The sequence below is a fragment of the Osmerus eperlanus genome, chromosome 4 (assembly GCF_963692335.1).
Source record: "Osmerus eperlanus chromosome 4, fOsmEpe2.1, whole genome shotgun sequence".
Lineage (NCBI taxonomy): Eukaryota > Metazoa > Chordata > Actinopteri > Osmeriformes > Osmeridae > Osmerus > Osmerus eperlanus.
The window spans coordinates 11,352,853-11,368,819 of NC_085021.1; the positions used below are offsets into that span (position 1 = coordinate 11,352,853).

Sequence of the window (15,967 nt, forward strand, 5' to 3'; positions counted from 1 at the left end):
ACAGGACATCCCTGTTTAGAGGGTTGCTGCCACCAACTGTACTGGAGGACTGTTATCGCTACCGGTGTTCTTTAGCTAAAATGTGAATAACAAAACAAAACTAGCTGAATTGTTCAGAAATGTATCAGTATTTGTTACATAAATTATATATATGCTACGTGTACTGCGTCCGTTGACGAATGAAACATATAGTCTATATTCTAATAACACTGCGACTTCCTGCTATTTCTGAAGGTACCATAGCGTGGCGCAATTCGAAAGCAGAGAAGAGGCCGCCACGCCTGTAGGCGGATACCAGCCAAGTCGCAGGAACAAACATCTGTCATTGATTGGATACGGACAAAAACAACAACACACTGACTTTCAATCCGCATCCTAAAATAGCTATGGGGTTGGTTTAAAAAGAACAACCTAGCGTACCGTAATAACTCGCAGTTTTATCCTAATGAGGGAGCTCCGTCCTGGCTGAGTTTGGGAGATGGGAGTACTTAACATTGCAGACCAGGTGGGTAACGTTAGCACGAGCTAGCTAGCTAGGTAGCCTATCATATCGTTGGATAGATAGATATCTGGCATGTGAAGGGTTCAGACTACGTATGCAACGGATAACAATCGATCTATTTATATGCATTCCAACATGGATAGATCCGTGCAGAATGTATCATTGCGGCTTTTTTTGCGATCTTCTTCTGGCGTTGCCAAGCGACTCGTGACGCTTTGGGAACGCCTTGCGGACAGAGGGCCCACCTAACCTAGCTAACCCAGTACCTACCTCCAACCAGGCATAACTGTCGTGTGCTTAAGCTAATGCCTGACCAGTCATGTCTCCAACTGAATGTTTATTCAATACCGTACAAGGAATTCCACAGCCCTTTGTAATGTTAGACTCTCCACTGTAATGTGTTATAATGCTTTACAATTCAAATTCAAACTAATGTCTGGGCCCTCAGTGTACCTTGTTAGCTATAGCTAGCTAGTTGCCTGAAAAGCTAGCCAAGAAAGCGAGTGGATAAGCTATCAACTAAGCAAGAGACAAATATATTTGTATACATTATTTGATTAAACAATGCGAAATCTAGAATGCGTATTGTGTCTAACAAGCTACGCGTGCCGCCCATTTTAACTAGTTTGTGCTGGCGAACTACAAACCAGATAGTGGCTAGGCTAGCTAGCTTTAATGTAAGAGATAGGCCTACCTACTTAGATACCTAACTAGCTAGCTACGCAAATAGCTCGTCTGCTTTCAGTATGTGCAAGGCACCTACATTTATTTTTTATTTTTTAGCCTCCTCTGGTACAGGCTATCTTCAATAGGAATGCGGATGAAGTTCAATCCCTATTGCACAAAAAAGAGGATGTCAATGCACTGGTAGGTACAATTTACTATTTTTGAATAAGATTTGGCGTTGGGAAGGATTAGAAAATCGAATTCGTGTTATTACAACCTATGCAACGTGTGTATGCTATCTTCTGGTTTTATCCCAAAATATATTATTTGAATAGAAAATAAGGTATTTTGAGACAATAACATATTGGAATACAATGATATTTAACTTTAGTGTTTTGTGCACATTGCACTTGTAAAATGTGTTGTGCCACAGGACCAAGAGCGGCGTACGCCGCTTCATGCTGCTGCCTGTATGGGTGATGTTCATATAATGGACGTCCTCATCGAATCAGGTAATGTGAGCTACATACACATCCTTTAATAGATTTTCTTTGTTGGTAGGAAGTGTTATGGGCATAGCCTACACACAGTCAAAGTAGTCATGTTCCCATTATCATCATATTTGGGCATTGAACACTGCAGATATGACATTCCTCCATTTTGTCTTCCAGTATCCAGTATAATTTAACTGTTCTCTTTCTGAAAGGTGCCAGTGTTAACGCAAAGGACCATATCTGGTTAACTCCATTGCACAGGGCAGCTGCCTCCCGGAATGAAGTAAGAACATATTTGTTATTTATTTTGATTTAGTTAATTGATATGTCTCTCAAGTATTTGTAAATTACTGCATAGTATTGATGGAAATCAATCTTTCCGTAAAAAAAGAAACTGTATGGCAATAGTGTAGAGTTTGGGTGATCCAAGTTGATTTTATTTTGTCATCCCAGAGGGCAGTGGGGCTACTGCTGCGACGGGGAGCCGATGCAAATGCTCGAGACAAGTTCTGGCAGACACCTCTGCACGTGGCAGCTGCCAACCGTGCCACACGCTGCGCAGAAACTCTCTTACCCCAGTTGAGCAACCTGAACATGGCAGATCGCACTGGCAGAACTGCCCTGCATCATGCTGCCCAGAGCGGGTTCCAGGAGGTGAGTGAAGGGATGAGTGAAGGGATGAAGACAGTTATGATAATGTGTGCTTGGTTTCAACTATGAAGACATTTGTTAACCTATGTAGAGTTTGGTTGATAATAGCAAAAATGTTGGGATTATACAAATATGCCTGTTGTGCATTATTAGTAAATTCCTTAAATTACAAATGTGTATATTCCCAGATGGTGAAGTTGCTGCTGAATAAAGGGGCCAATCTAAGTGCCATTGATAAGAAGGAGAGGCAGCCTATCCACTGGGCGGCCTACTTAGGTAGGTGGCTGCACAATTAATACTATACTGAACAACCTGACCACTCTAGACTAAACTTCACAGATTTTTTTTTCTTTCTTGCACTCTGGTTAATTTACCCTTGTCTTTTTTTATAGGGCATCTGGAGGTGTTGAAACTGCTGGTGTCTCGTAGTGCAGACAAGAGTTGTAAGGACAAGCAAGGCTACAGTCCCCTCCACGCGGCTGCTGCCAGCGGTCACATTGACATCGTTAAGTACTTGCTGAGGCTTGGAGTAGAGGTGAGTGGCATTATTAATGTTTGTTTATTGAATTGTCACCTCAAAGAATGTGTGCCACTTCCGGCTGTTTTCTTTCTCAAATGGGCTGTGTTGTTTCTTGACAAGATCAGTCAGAATTTACATTTTATCAGTACATTAATGTATTCATTTATACATCAGACAGAAAAATTAGAATACATTAGTTGTACATATACTCATGAAATAAGGCTTTTGTCTTCATCCCTAACCATTCTTATGTTTACTTCTGTGATTTCATTTTTAGATCGATGAGCCAAATGCCTTTGGGAACACAGCTCTCCATGTGGCGTGTTACACTGGTCAGGAGGCTGTGGCCAATGAGCTGGTGAACCATGGTGCCAATGTCAACCAGCCCAACAGAAGTGGATACACCCCTCTGCACCTAGCAGCCGTGTCCACCAACGGGGCGCTCTGCCTGGAACTGCTGGTCAACAACGGGGCTGATGTCAACATGCAGGTCTGGACTGAACTCATTTCATGGTCTCATTGTAGGGTAGTATTGTTAGCTTAGTTCTTGTCCCAGCTCTTTAACTGTGTTTTCCAAGGCCTCCATCACTGTTTCAAATTAAGAAGCATTTTCTTGTAGAATAATCAAATGTTTGCATATCATCCTCCCTTGCAGAGCAGAGAGGGAAAGAGCCCTCTGCACATGGCCGCCATTCACGGACGCTTCACCCGCTCGCAGATTCTCATCCAAAACGGTAACCAAGGCAACACTTGACTGAGATGTGCACTGCATATCTTGGTTCATAGGTGGACTGACTCTCATGTTCTCTCAGGTGGGGAGATTGACTGTGTGGATAAGTATGGCAATACCCCCCTCCATGTTGCTGCTAAGTATGGCCACGAGCTGCTGATTAGCACTCTGATGACCAATGGGGCAGACACGGCCAGGTGAGGATAATTACAAAACCTGCTGACAAAGGTTTTTGAAGGTTTTGCTGCATAAATAAATAAAGGGACAGTTCAAGTGCAAGTAATGTATTGTGATGTTTCCAGGCAAGGGATCCATGGGATGTTCCCCTTGCACTTAGCTGTGCTCTACGGGTTTTCAGACTGTTGTCGCAAGTTGCTCTCCTCAGGTAGGCAGCTTACTGCAGTCCCACTCCTGTAAAGGTTTTCCAAAAAAGTTATTTATCTAAGATATAACCTAATCCCTCTTTCTGTTGTCTGGTTTCTGTTTAGGTCAGCTGTATAGTATTGTTTCATCCATGAGTAAGGAGCATGTCCTATCAGCTGGGTTTGACATAAACACGCCTGACAACTTGGGACGAACCTGTCTCCACGCTGCTGCCTCTGGAGGGTGAGGCGTACACAGACTCACATCCCTTAACTAGACTGGCCCTGTCATTTCTTCTGATGGCCAACATCCCCTTGAGGGTTACAGCCTGCTAGTTCCAGTGCCCTTTTCAGAATAGTGACCCTATGTTCTCCTTCTCCCTCCCACAGAAATGTTGAATGTTTGAACTTGCTCTTAAGTAGTGGTACCGACTTGAATAAGAGGGACAAAATGGGAAGGTGAGTTCTTACTACCCTAAATATCAAAGACTCACTAGAAACTCAGATGTTTAATATGATTAGATGATATGGGATGGTATTTGATGTGAAATGTGCTGACGATGTCTCTCAGAACCCCGTTGCACTATGCGGCTGCCAATGGGAGGTACCAGTGCACTGTGACCCTGGTGAGCGCTGGCGCTGAGGTCAACGAGCCTGACCGGACAGGCTGCACCCCCCTGCACTACTCTGCTGCCTCCCAGGCTTTCAGCAGGTAGGAACTCCCTCACTCACTCTTTCACTCACTCGATAACTTAGACTCCCAATTCATGGTTGAATGATGGATGCATATTGTCCAATTGGACAGAGTGGACAGACATTTTTCTGGAAGCCATCAAAATGAAGAGGATGGGACAAAGGAGTCTTACTTGTGAGTTTGTCCTCCCGACAATGACCTTCTTGCACCCTTTACGACCCATCTATGTATATTGACTTTGATCATCTATCTCAACCTTTCTCACAGTTGTTTGGAGCATTTGCTGGACAATGGAGCAGACCCTTCCATGGTCAACTCTAAAGGCTACAGTGCTGTTCACTATGCGGCTTTCCATGGCAACAAGCAGAACTTGGAACTGGTGAGTTAGAATGCCATATGTCATACACACCTGAACACAGCGTTTATTAAACGACACTTAAACAAGCTGTTGATATTTGACTGATGCAGTCTTGTCTTGCAGCTGCTGGAGATGTCCTTCAATGCACTGGGAGACATAGAGAGCAGTATCCCAGTGAGTCCGCTGCATCTAGCTGTAAGTGCACTGTCCTCTAATCTCTGCCTCTATCTTCTAGGATGTAATCCGGGTTTTTTTCTTCTTCTCCATCCACTGAGTGTTCCTCCTCTCTCCCCCCTCAGGCTGACCGGGGCCACTGGCAGGCGCTGCGTGTTCTGACGGAGACTGCGGCCTATGTGGATGTGCAGGACGGAGCGGGCCGCTCTGTGCTCTACCTGGCGGCCCAGAGAGGCTACGTCCGCTGTGTAGAGGTCCTGCTCGTCCAGGGGGCTTCATGCCTCCTCAACGACAACAAACGCATGTGGACCCCTCTGCATGTTGCAGGTACTGTATTACTACAGGTTTTACTCCGAGGGGTTCCAGACTAGAAACGCAGAGAAACGTAGACGCTTATTTTTGTATTTGTTATTCCCTACCAGCTGCCAATGGCCACGCAGACTGCCTGCTGATGATGATTGAAAATGGGGAGGAGGCTGATCTGACCAATGTCATGGACACACAGGGGCAGTGAGTATGCCCACCAACGTGCTTTGTTGTCTCATCAGTTCAAAGTAGAAACTTAACACAACCAAATGACTGAATGGACAATTGTTATGTTCTCCTGCCTCTCAGGACCCCTCTGATGCTGGCTGTGCTGGGAGGCCATGCTGACTGCGTCCAACTGCTGCTGGAGAAGGGGGCCTGGCCCGACGCCAGGGACAAGCGGGGCAGCACAGCCCTGCACAGAGGAGTGAGTCATCCTGCACAGCAGCCTGTCTGACGGGCTCAGCTGGAGCCAGCAGACCTGATAATGATCCCAGATGGGAGGAACTGTCCATATACATTTTAGAGGCTATGATTCTGATTTGAAAGCGTTACTTTCATAGCCCTGCTTCAGAAGGCCTTTTAACATCCCCTGTGCTCTACAGGCCGTGTTGGGTCGTGAAGACTGTGTGACGGCCCTACTGGACCACAAGGCGTCTGTGCTGTGTCGGGACGCCCAGGGCCGCACGCCCCTGCATTACGCAGCGTCCCATGGCTACACAGACATACTCAGTGGTCTGCTGCAGGCTGCCATGACCTCTGACCCCCTGGACTCTCTGCTGGACCACCATGAGTACACACCATTACACTGGGCTGCGTTCAGAGGTCAGAATGCTTTACCTTCGTGAATGTGATCGAATGTGTCATTATTATTTTATGTATTCAAATATTTATATTCTGTCTCCTGTCAGGGCATGAAGACTGTTTGGAAGTTTTACTTGAGCATAAATCCAGCACTCACAATGAGGGAAATTCTTTCACCCCACTGCACTGTGCTCTGTGAGTAGTTTGAATCTTTCCATCGTCTCTACTTGAATGGTGCATGACCCAGCATTATGTACATTATTCTAACAATAACCTTCCATTGCAGTATGAATGGCCACAGTGGTGCTGCAGAGATGCTGTTAGAATCTGCTGGCGTTCACATGATCAACACCAGAGATTCTAAAGGAAGGTGGGTGTCGACGACAAGGGCTCATCGTCATTGGAACCTCCCCCAGAGCTGCTTTTATAACATAATCAACGTTTCATAACGCCAGATTAGACGTTTATGAGAATCTGATCCTAAATGGTGAAATAATGCATTTTTCCCCAAAACATGGGAAAGATCCAGATTTGCGTTAACGTGGGCTTCTTTCCTCGTACCTGCAGGACTCCGCTCCATGCAGCTGCGTTTGCCGAGGATGTGGCAGGGCTGCAGCTGGTTCTTCGCCACGGAGCAGAGATCAACGCCGTGGACCAAAGCGGTCGCTCCGCTCTGATGGTTGCCTCTGACAAGGGACAGAGTGGCACTGTGGGTAAGAGCCGGAACCTTCTGTACGGTACGCTGTGGTGACAGTCTTGGTGGTGTTAACACGAGTCAGGCAGTGATGTGTGTGTGTGTGTGTGTTGTGTAGCGATCCTCTTGCACAGAGCCAAGGCTGACCTGACACTGCTGGATGACAACAGGAACACTGCCCTGCACCTGGCTTGCAGCAAGGTAAGCACAGACGTGTATAGGAACTAGAAGGAAACATTTCCGGGAGCTACAGTTACAGGTGTCTGTTCATTTTGTCGTTGGCGGATTTGTAATTCTGGAGTATTGCTCTCAGGCTCATGAGATGTGTGCCTTGCTCATCCTGGGGGAGATCCACAACCCCACTCTCATAAACGCCACCAACAGTGCACTGCAAATGTGAGTTCGTAAAACAATCTCTTATATTCACGTAGCATAACGGGGTTGAGGCTGGACTTCCCTTGGTGTGTTAGTGTGATGATGATGATGATGGAAGTAGCTGCAGGCCCCTGTGAGCTGGCAGTTGTGATGCTCATCCCTGTGTGTCTCTGTGTGCTGCTCCAGGCCCCTCCACCTAGCAGCTCGTAACGGCCTGGCCACAGTGGTGCAGGCTCTGCTGAGCCGAGGAGCCACAGTGCTGGCTGTGGATGAGGAGGGTGAGGCAGAATTCTACCCCCACACATGGCCAATGTCGTTGTGTAGTCATTATCGTGCGATAAAGTCCGTCACAGACATGATGTCTTATGGTGTGTGTGTGTTTGTCCCCCAGGACACACCCCAGCCCTGGCTTGTGCCCCAAACAAAGACGTGGCTGACTGCCTGGCTCTCATCCTCTCCACCATGAAGCCTTTCCCCCCACGGGACCCTTCTTCCTGCCCCTGCTCCTCTTCCTCCGTTTCCTCGTCCCCTGGTCTCAACTTGCTGAAGCACTGCGGCATCACCGCTGCCTGCGCACCCCTGCCTAACGGCGGCCTTCACCACGGTTACGTCAAAGACCTCCACGGCACCACGGTGGGCCTGGATGGGTGTCTGTCTGAATGAGGCTGATCCCCAGTCAGTTGCCGTACCAACACCACCACCAAGGGGAGACTCCCTTTAAAACAGGAGTGTATCCCTGCACCCATCCACACCCATGCGCGTGTGTGTGTATGTATGCATATGTGTATGTGTGTGATAGAGAGACCGTGTAGACTTGGTTTGAGGTGCAGTCAAACTTATATGCAATTAGATTCCAAACCTCCACCTCCCTGTAGTGCTGGATACTGACTGAGACTGAGCTCTCTAGAAGGTCACCATTCGTCCAAAATGGACCCTAGCAATCCGGACATCCTAAATCATTAATCCCTTTAATTAAAGTCAGCACAAGTTTATATCTGACACCTGAAATTAAAGAGAACTGTGTATGCACATAGATCTCTCTTCTTTCTCCATATCATTCAGTATTTGACATCATATCATTGACTAGTACAACTTGTGGTGGCCTTGTAGAGTAATGCACAGCCTTCCCAAATGAAAGATTAAATAGGCGGTGGTAGCAAAGCATAGATTATGAAGGAACCATACAAGGGAAACATCCAAGTCTTGTTTAAGAGTGCACTGCTAGTGTACTAATACAATCTTGTTTTTTTATGGTTACAAGATGTACTTCTGTAGTATACTTTAAAATTAAGACCTAAAATTATTTGGCATAAATTCTCCTTCTGAGAATTTTGTAACACTGCGTTGACAAATATATCAGCACGCCTCTTTACAAAAGAGAGCCCTGTTTGGGTTTGCATCAGTTTGTTCCAAATGGTGACATTATTGTTTAAAAAGCAAATACGTTTTGTTTAAGCTAGGATGTTGCTAGGCATATAAGTTATTACCAAAGTTAATCAACACTACTATGGCTGAAAATTATTTATTAGAGATGTACTGAGTCAGACAATAGATCTTGATATAGGCTACCTCTTAAACTCATTTAGCAGCTGCTTTTACCTTCATACAGGGCCTAGAACCCCCCCCCCCCCATCTCTCTCTCTCTCTGTCTCTCTCGTAGAATGAGGGGGGGGGCTGTAGGCTACTGACTGACTGAACGAGGCCTTGCTCATTACTAGATGAAGGCTTAATGAGTGATATCGGCCCACCACACCTTATATCATTTCATCTTGAATCTGCACAGCCAATGATCCAATATTGACAGCAATGATCCAAGTGATCAGAAAAATATGCTTGGAAGTGCTCTGATTAGTGACCTTTGTATATTAAGAAACTGATTCACTTGATTTGATGCCTAAATCTGGTTCTTTGTGCTACTGAATGGCACTAGCATTCGACCTGAGGCTCTTGATAAGTATTGTAAAGACATGGCATTCCCATTTCCCCCTCCATCATACCCATTTTACTTTGACAAGTTTGGTATGCAGCTCATGTAGATTCTGGTAGTCAGAGAATGCTCTTCCATTTTGTTCATGTACTTTTTAAGCAATAGGTTATTTGCTTTCTGGCCTTTTTGATCGTTATTGAATAGACAATCACTGTCACAAGGGCTTTTGTTTCCCTGGAATTGTTTTTGATGTTCACTTTATTTAAAAAAAAATGAAAAAAAGAAAGAAAAAGATCTCAGACTATAGACAGATGGTTAAACTTGTATGCAGGTCTTTTTTTGTTGGCATTTTTCTGTCAGTACTAGCAAACATGCACTGGTCCGCCTTTATGGCATCTCATGAAATGCCTTTGGAACCATGCCTTCCGTGAATAGGCCTACATCATTACAGTACAAATGCTTGATATGAGAGTATGTCAAGTCCTAGGATTGTTCTCTTTCTGTCTGAGCAGAGTAGCAAGGACCACTTGATCCTGTAAAGTTGCCCTCCCTCCAGTAGGGGTCAGTAATGTGGTGGTCAGACCACCATCTGGTGAGAGAACTCCCTTTTTAATATTTTCCTCAATCCTCCTCCTCCTTCTGAATCCCGTAGGTGCATCATAGGAGTCTGAATTATTAGGGGAAACTTGGAATTTAGACAGGGAACCATGGTGACATTGTCATGGCCAGTACATACCATTTAGATGATCAGGAATAGCAGAAGCCCAAATATGTTACAATTGGTATTCCTTTTGTTGAGCATTTCTGTCTGGTACTAAGTGAATATGATCGTGTTGGACCACTAGATACTTTCACTTGACTTGATCAGCTGTATTCCATCAGACTATGGCAATGTTTTATCAATTCAGGACAATACATTTTGTAACTATATAGAATGGCACAATTGTGTAGATGTTTTAGGTTTGTTTGGCTTTAGAATGACTGATAAGATGACCTCGGTTGTCCAATACCACATTCTATTGATCTCTATATTTCACTGAAATGGACAAAAAGTATTTTACCCCTAGCCCATGTTCAGTCACAGGAACAAAGTGGTTTGTGTTGTTTCACTATATTGTGAAAAGGGATAAATATGTAATTATATAGTCTCAGGAGCTGTTGATCCAGTAAACTTACAGGTATCTCATTAATTTAAACAAATACCATTAACACTCTTCAGTGGTATTCATCTTAAACAATCCCACATAGTTCCATAAGGCACTTACAAAGTCCAACACACCATGCAGCACAATTTCCCTGTGCACGTATGTGTACGAAGACAGCCTGTGTTTACATGTTTTTTGCTGCCTAATTTTAAGAGAAATATACAAAAAATGGTTTAACGGATTCACTTTTGCTGATCAAGGTGCCGTTTCCATAACCCAGATTCATTCTGATGGTGTCCCTCAATTAGACAGGAGACGGAGCCATTTCCTCTGGACCTACCATGTTATCTTGAGCCACAGGGTTTTTTTTGTGTGCATAGGGTTTGTCATTTCTAGATGGAAAGCTAATTTGAATGGACCTGGGATGGAGATGTTTGGTGTAAACGAAAATAGGAAATGTATCATATGTATGATGTCTGGAAAAGGAAGCAATGAAAATTCACTTGTAGCAATAGAGAGGAGTGTGTGTGAAGTGTGCAGCACAAATATTGCACTGCCATTGATTTCGGCTAATTCACTAAATCATAGCATAGTTGCCAATAGAAAACATGCAGGTTAAATATATGAATCTTAGGTTACAGTCATGGCCTATTGCCAAAACATGGACACATCCTTAGTAAAGCAGCAATGGAATATGCATTTGTTCAAGCAGTTTACAGATTGATATTCAAACTGAGCCATGAATTTACTGACTAAAGTGAATGTAGGTTAGTATCAGAGCAGAGCTATATGCTTTCTCCTGGCATTGAACTATTGCTCTTCAACTGTATTGCTTTGAAATTTCACAAGTAGCATGAAATGGCTTTTATTTAATTTTTTTCAAATTTGCTTCATAATGGAATTAGTCTTCCTGCAGTGGGGATTTGGATAGTTAACAATGTACAAATGTATAGGATAATTCTCATTCATTTCCCCCCCAATAGCTTAACAGTCAATTAAGCATTATATATTTGTAGCTAGTTGTTTAGTCTTTGGTGTCATAACTAAATTAATAACTGTTTGTGTAAAAGGTAACAAGTCAGGAGGTTATTGGATTTAACGCTCATTTCATCAATACTTTTGAGATTGCCTTATAGTGCTTTGTAATGAAAATAGGATCACAGTAGATTACATCACATGGACAGCCTATTTGACTAAATGCACCTACAGTACATCCATTTAGTGCCATAGAAACCTTTGTTTGCCTTTACAACATGAATCATAGTAACGTAATGGTCAGAAACACATTTGGAACCTGCCAGGAGTAGTTTTATTTTTTATTTTGTCTTGAGCATATTAGATGTTTGGAGCTGCATGTCTGTTTTTCAGTAGTTAGGCTATGGTAGTGCAAGGTGGGGACTGTAAAGCAATCAAGAAGGGTCGCATGAATTAGTAAATGGATGCAATTGTTTTGTGAAAGTAGATGTTAGGGACGTGTATTTGTAGTCGGACAGTGCTGGAGGGAGGAGAAAAAGTCTTGCTTCATGGTGTGGGCAAAACAATTCTAATGATTGTATGTTTGTACAGAGGTTTGTAATTGGTGTAGTTGGTTTTGTAGGCGAAATCATGGTGAATGACATAGATTTGCCTCAATTGAAGACTCTCTTCTTACTTGAAATAACGTTCCTATAAGGCAAATTGAATTTTAATTGATTTCATCCACTGTTAAGCCTTTTGCCTTAAAATGCTTAAAAGTAAACGATGTCTCGCTGTACGTAATAAGTTGCATCACCTCAAGAGTTAGGCCTTCATGTTGGGTTGCTCAAATCTTGGCTAATTTGGCTCTTAAAGACATCTAGTGTCCTAAAGCACACAAATCAATGTAGGTAGCACAAAGCGCAAGGTTGCCATGGTGCAGAGATTGTTTTGGGAGGTTAGGATTTTGCCATATTTGCCACTGTGAATGAGTGATTGAGATTTCAGTGATTATCAATCAAGGCTGGCTTGTCTATATAATATACCAAACCAAATAACATTGTTGATAGCACTGTACCTCATAATGACCACATAGAAAGAAAAGGGTATTTTATCAAACTGTCAGTGGAGTAATAGCTCTGCCTAAACTAGACTAAACCTACCTAGCTAGAAGTGTTCAAAGTGTCAGATGTCTAACTTATTATGTAGCCTAATATTTACCATGGGCAACAGAAATGCACCTTGTACTTTCATTGGACCTGCAATTTTACCTCATTTACAGTGATATTGACAATGATAGCATACAATATATGAGAATGTTACTATAGCAGTGATCCTGTGTGATTTTGCTGAAGCCAGTAGTTTAGACCTCTGTTGTAGTATGCGTCTATGATTGGACCCGACATAAGCATGATAGTGCAGTACTATACACATACTAGTCAATTACCCTATTTCAATACCCAAAAGCATAATGACATGGTCTGAATAATACAGTTGTGTTTTTCCTGACCACACGTCAGTCATTATAATATTACAATCCCCTCGTGGGAGTGTAGGGGAAGTGCTATGAAGTAGCATAATTGGGCCTCCAGAAGTCAGTGAAAGTGGTGGTATTTTGACTTCCTCACTAATGTGCGTTTGTCCCTCCCACCCCCCACCCCATCTCACGGAGCTGTGTGGAAACCAGCTCAGCGGTGGCATGGTGCCTTCTATTTGTTACTACCGTAAGGTATGGTCTTCCATTTGTACTTTCCGGAAGCCTTATAAACTATAGTGCGCAAGAATATATAGGATCATCCCTCTGAACAAAATCCTCTCTGCCCTACATGATGTGATTAACACCTTGTCTAATTTTACGTGACACGTGTTATTTCCTGAGTCAGAGTTGTGACGTGACTTGACTGGACCTTACTGAGCATTAGCCAATCTGCTGTTGGAGACACCTAAATTGGAGGGGTGGGGTGATATTTGAAAGCACAAATCCAAAGATGGCACCTCCTGGCCAAGATGGCTTTCCCAGATCCATGGAATCCAAAGCCAAGGAAGTTTAGATATGTGAGCAAAGCATCAAAGCATGAGTTTAATTGTCAGTAACACAGTACTGTAGGGTCACACATATTTCAGCATATCAATTCAGATTGTTCTTCTCAACTCTTTTCTATTCATAAATGACTAGTAATTGTACAGTGCAGTCCAAGTAGTGAAATCATTAGGTACGATCAGCATAGTGATAATGATTATCTGTTGGTTGTGACTGTGTTGCAGATTGATTGTGGAGAATGTTTTTTGTGTTTTTAGGCTAGATATACTGATTAAAAAGGATTCTGTATTAGGTGTGTGCAGTGTTAACAGTGTTATCATACTATCTATAGAAGCAATGTAACATGTTGTCTTATAATGGCATTAAGGCATGAATCATCCTCATGGGCTGACCTTTTGAAATGGACATAATATATAAGTGCAATAACCTCTCTTATCTATGTTTCATTAGGTAAACTATATGCCCTTTTCTTCACCTGAAGATGTAATCTCATACTAAACATCTCCCTATTCCCAAGATCAAAACAGCAATAGCTAAGGGATGAGATTACAGGGGATGAGGTCCCAATACACATTTAGTAGATAAAATTGCATTGAAAGGCTAGTATCTGTGGATTGGGGTCAAATATCACTGAGTGGCAGCAGCCATTAGAGGCATGGTGTGTGTTTGATGATGGATCCAAATGGACGGATGCTTTGACATTTTTGTCCCATTGTTAACTTAGTGGCACTATAAATGTTTATCCTTAATTGAAACTTGCTATTAACAATCCCTTTTGAACTGGACTGATACACGCATTGGTCTGCTATTGGTCATCTTATTTCCAGCAGATGAAACTGATAAGGATTACAGATGAATACCGCCTATGTCATGATGGTTGTCTTATCTGTGTAAATACTATAGAGCCCTCCTCAGGGGGGGACTTTGAGTCAGGGCATGTGATCAGTTACAATCTATTTTTTCACAATGCACCTTGAATAGAAAAGGAACAAAAAAAAACAATATTTGGCGTGTCCAAACATTCCAAAACATTTTTCATCTTGATCTTTGGGATAAAAGCTATTGCTAGTCAGTGTACTGTCCTTTTAACGCTTGGCATATATGAATGTGTGCCAATGACAGGGTTCCCTATTTCACTTGATTACCTCATTTACACATCTGCAAATTATATTCTACTTTGTGTGGAGGAGACAATGCGATCACCAGCATGGTCTCAACCTGAGATGACAACCGGACCAATGATATAACTCCTTTTAGAAATCAGAAAATGGAAATATAGATTCTTCAAATTCATATAGTGCTAATGAAAATATTAGTTTTTAACGATCATGTTTGGATTTCATGCTGTTTTCATCAGTAGCATTTCTCCTACCTCCTTGTTTTGCAGCTTTGTGTGTTGAATTAGTTAGTTTGTGTGTTTCCACCTGTTTGACGGAAAACAAATATAGCCTATACATTATGGGATTAGAGTTTATCATGAACAATGATAATTATACATAATGAAGTGTGCTTGACTGTACTGTATGTAAATGTGTCTAATTGACGTGAAATTATTTATGAAAAGCATTTATACAACAAAATACCACTGGAATGTGAAGCCAGATTCTGTTCTATGATGAGCGTCTCTCCCCTTTAACATTTGATGCATGGCCAAAACCATATTTTTCATCCTTATTTAACAGTGCCCATCCCTTTTAGACTTCTTTTGCATAACCAATATTCCTTGTTGTGCCCTAAAGAATTTATCAAAAGTTTACAGCTTCATAGAATATGGGTGTTTGTTGGGTTAGTTCTTGCATACAGCTAGTGTGGTACATCAACACCTGTCTTAAGGTCTAGCCTATGATTTGAGCTGGTTTTGAGGTGTGTTATGGACATATTAGGGTGAATAGTATCCCCTAAAACCATATGCCTTCAAAATCATCACTCCAAAACCAATTTTTATAACAAAATGTTTCCCAAATGCCCGTATAATTCCTGCTTTAATTCTTACATTTCTATGGATTTGGGACATGGTGAAAGGTTTGCAGTGTCCGACCAGACAACCCCCAACCCATCCTCAGCCTGGTTCCAAATGCATATATTCTCTTTATCTTATTACCAATGACCCTATATCAATGTCAACCAGAGTTTTCTAGTTAGTTCACTAAGGCACACTTCTGTAAGCAGGATATCCCAGACAAGGACAGGAACAGTCTACCCTATGGCTTCCACCCACTCTTCGCCTAAACCTCAAGCCATTCATTACTTTGTTTGACAATGCAATCCTGAAAGCACTTTGCCTTGTTATTCCTTTGTGTGAACATGTGAATGATAATTTGTTACAAAATGCTACAGATATGTGTATGATCATTCACAGTTTTGGAAAAACCTGCATCTGTCTTTCTGACATTAAAAGAAAAAAAAAATGACGTTAAACTTAATTCTATTTTATACAATGTTTGCTGCAGCCAATTGGTCTTGTCTTTCAGTATTGTGGCTTAGGGTTGTTTGTGTTCAATAAATTGCTATTGCTAAGTATTCACTGTTTCATGAGTGACTTATTACCATCATATTGAACCACATTTTTT

The 15,967-nt window shown here is 42.5% G+C and overlaps 1 protein-coding gene across 1 annotated transcript; it reads left to right on the top strand.

The window, feature by feature from the left end:
- Positions 1-282: 282 nt before the first annotated feature.
- ankrd52a (ankyrin repeat domain 52a) lies at positions 283-15,919 on the top strand. The gene is made up of 28 exons (XM_062458961.1): positions 283-505; positions 1,286-1,369; positions 1,602-1,680; positions 1,875-1,945; positions 2,116-2,316; positions 2,502-2,589; positions 2,706-2,848; positions 3,111-3,323; positions 3,489-3,567; positions 3,646-3,760; positions 3,866-3,948; positions 4,052-4,169; positions 4,316-4,384; positions 4,497-4,637; positions 4,731-4,793; positions 4,887-4,998; positions 5,101-5,172; positions 5,277-5,478; positions 5,574-5,661; positions 5,767-5,884; positions 6,063-6,282; positions 6,369-6,456; positions 6,548-6,631; positions 6,829-6,974; positions 7,074-7,156; positions 7,269-7,351; positions 7,517-7,608; positions 7,722-15,919. The coding sequence occupies exons 1-28, from the start codon at positions 479-481 to the stop codon at positions 7,991-7,993; spliced, it is 3,234 nt and encodes a 1,077-aa protein (XP_062314945.1). The 5' UTR covers positions 283-478; the 3' UTR covers positions 7,994-15,919.
- The last annotated feature ends 48 nt before the right edge of the window (positions 15,920-15,967 follow it).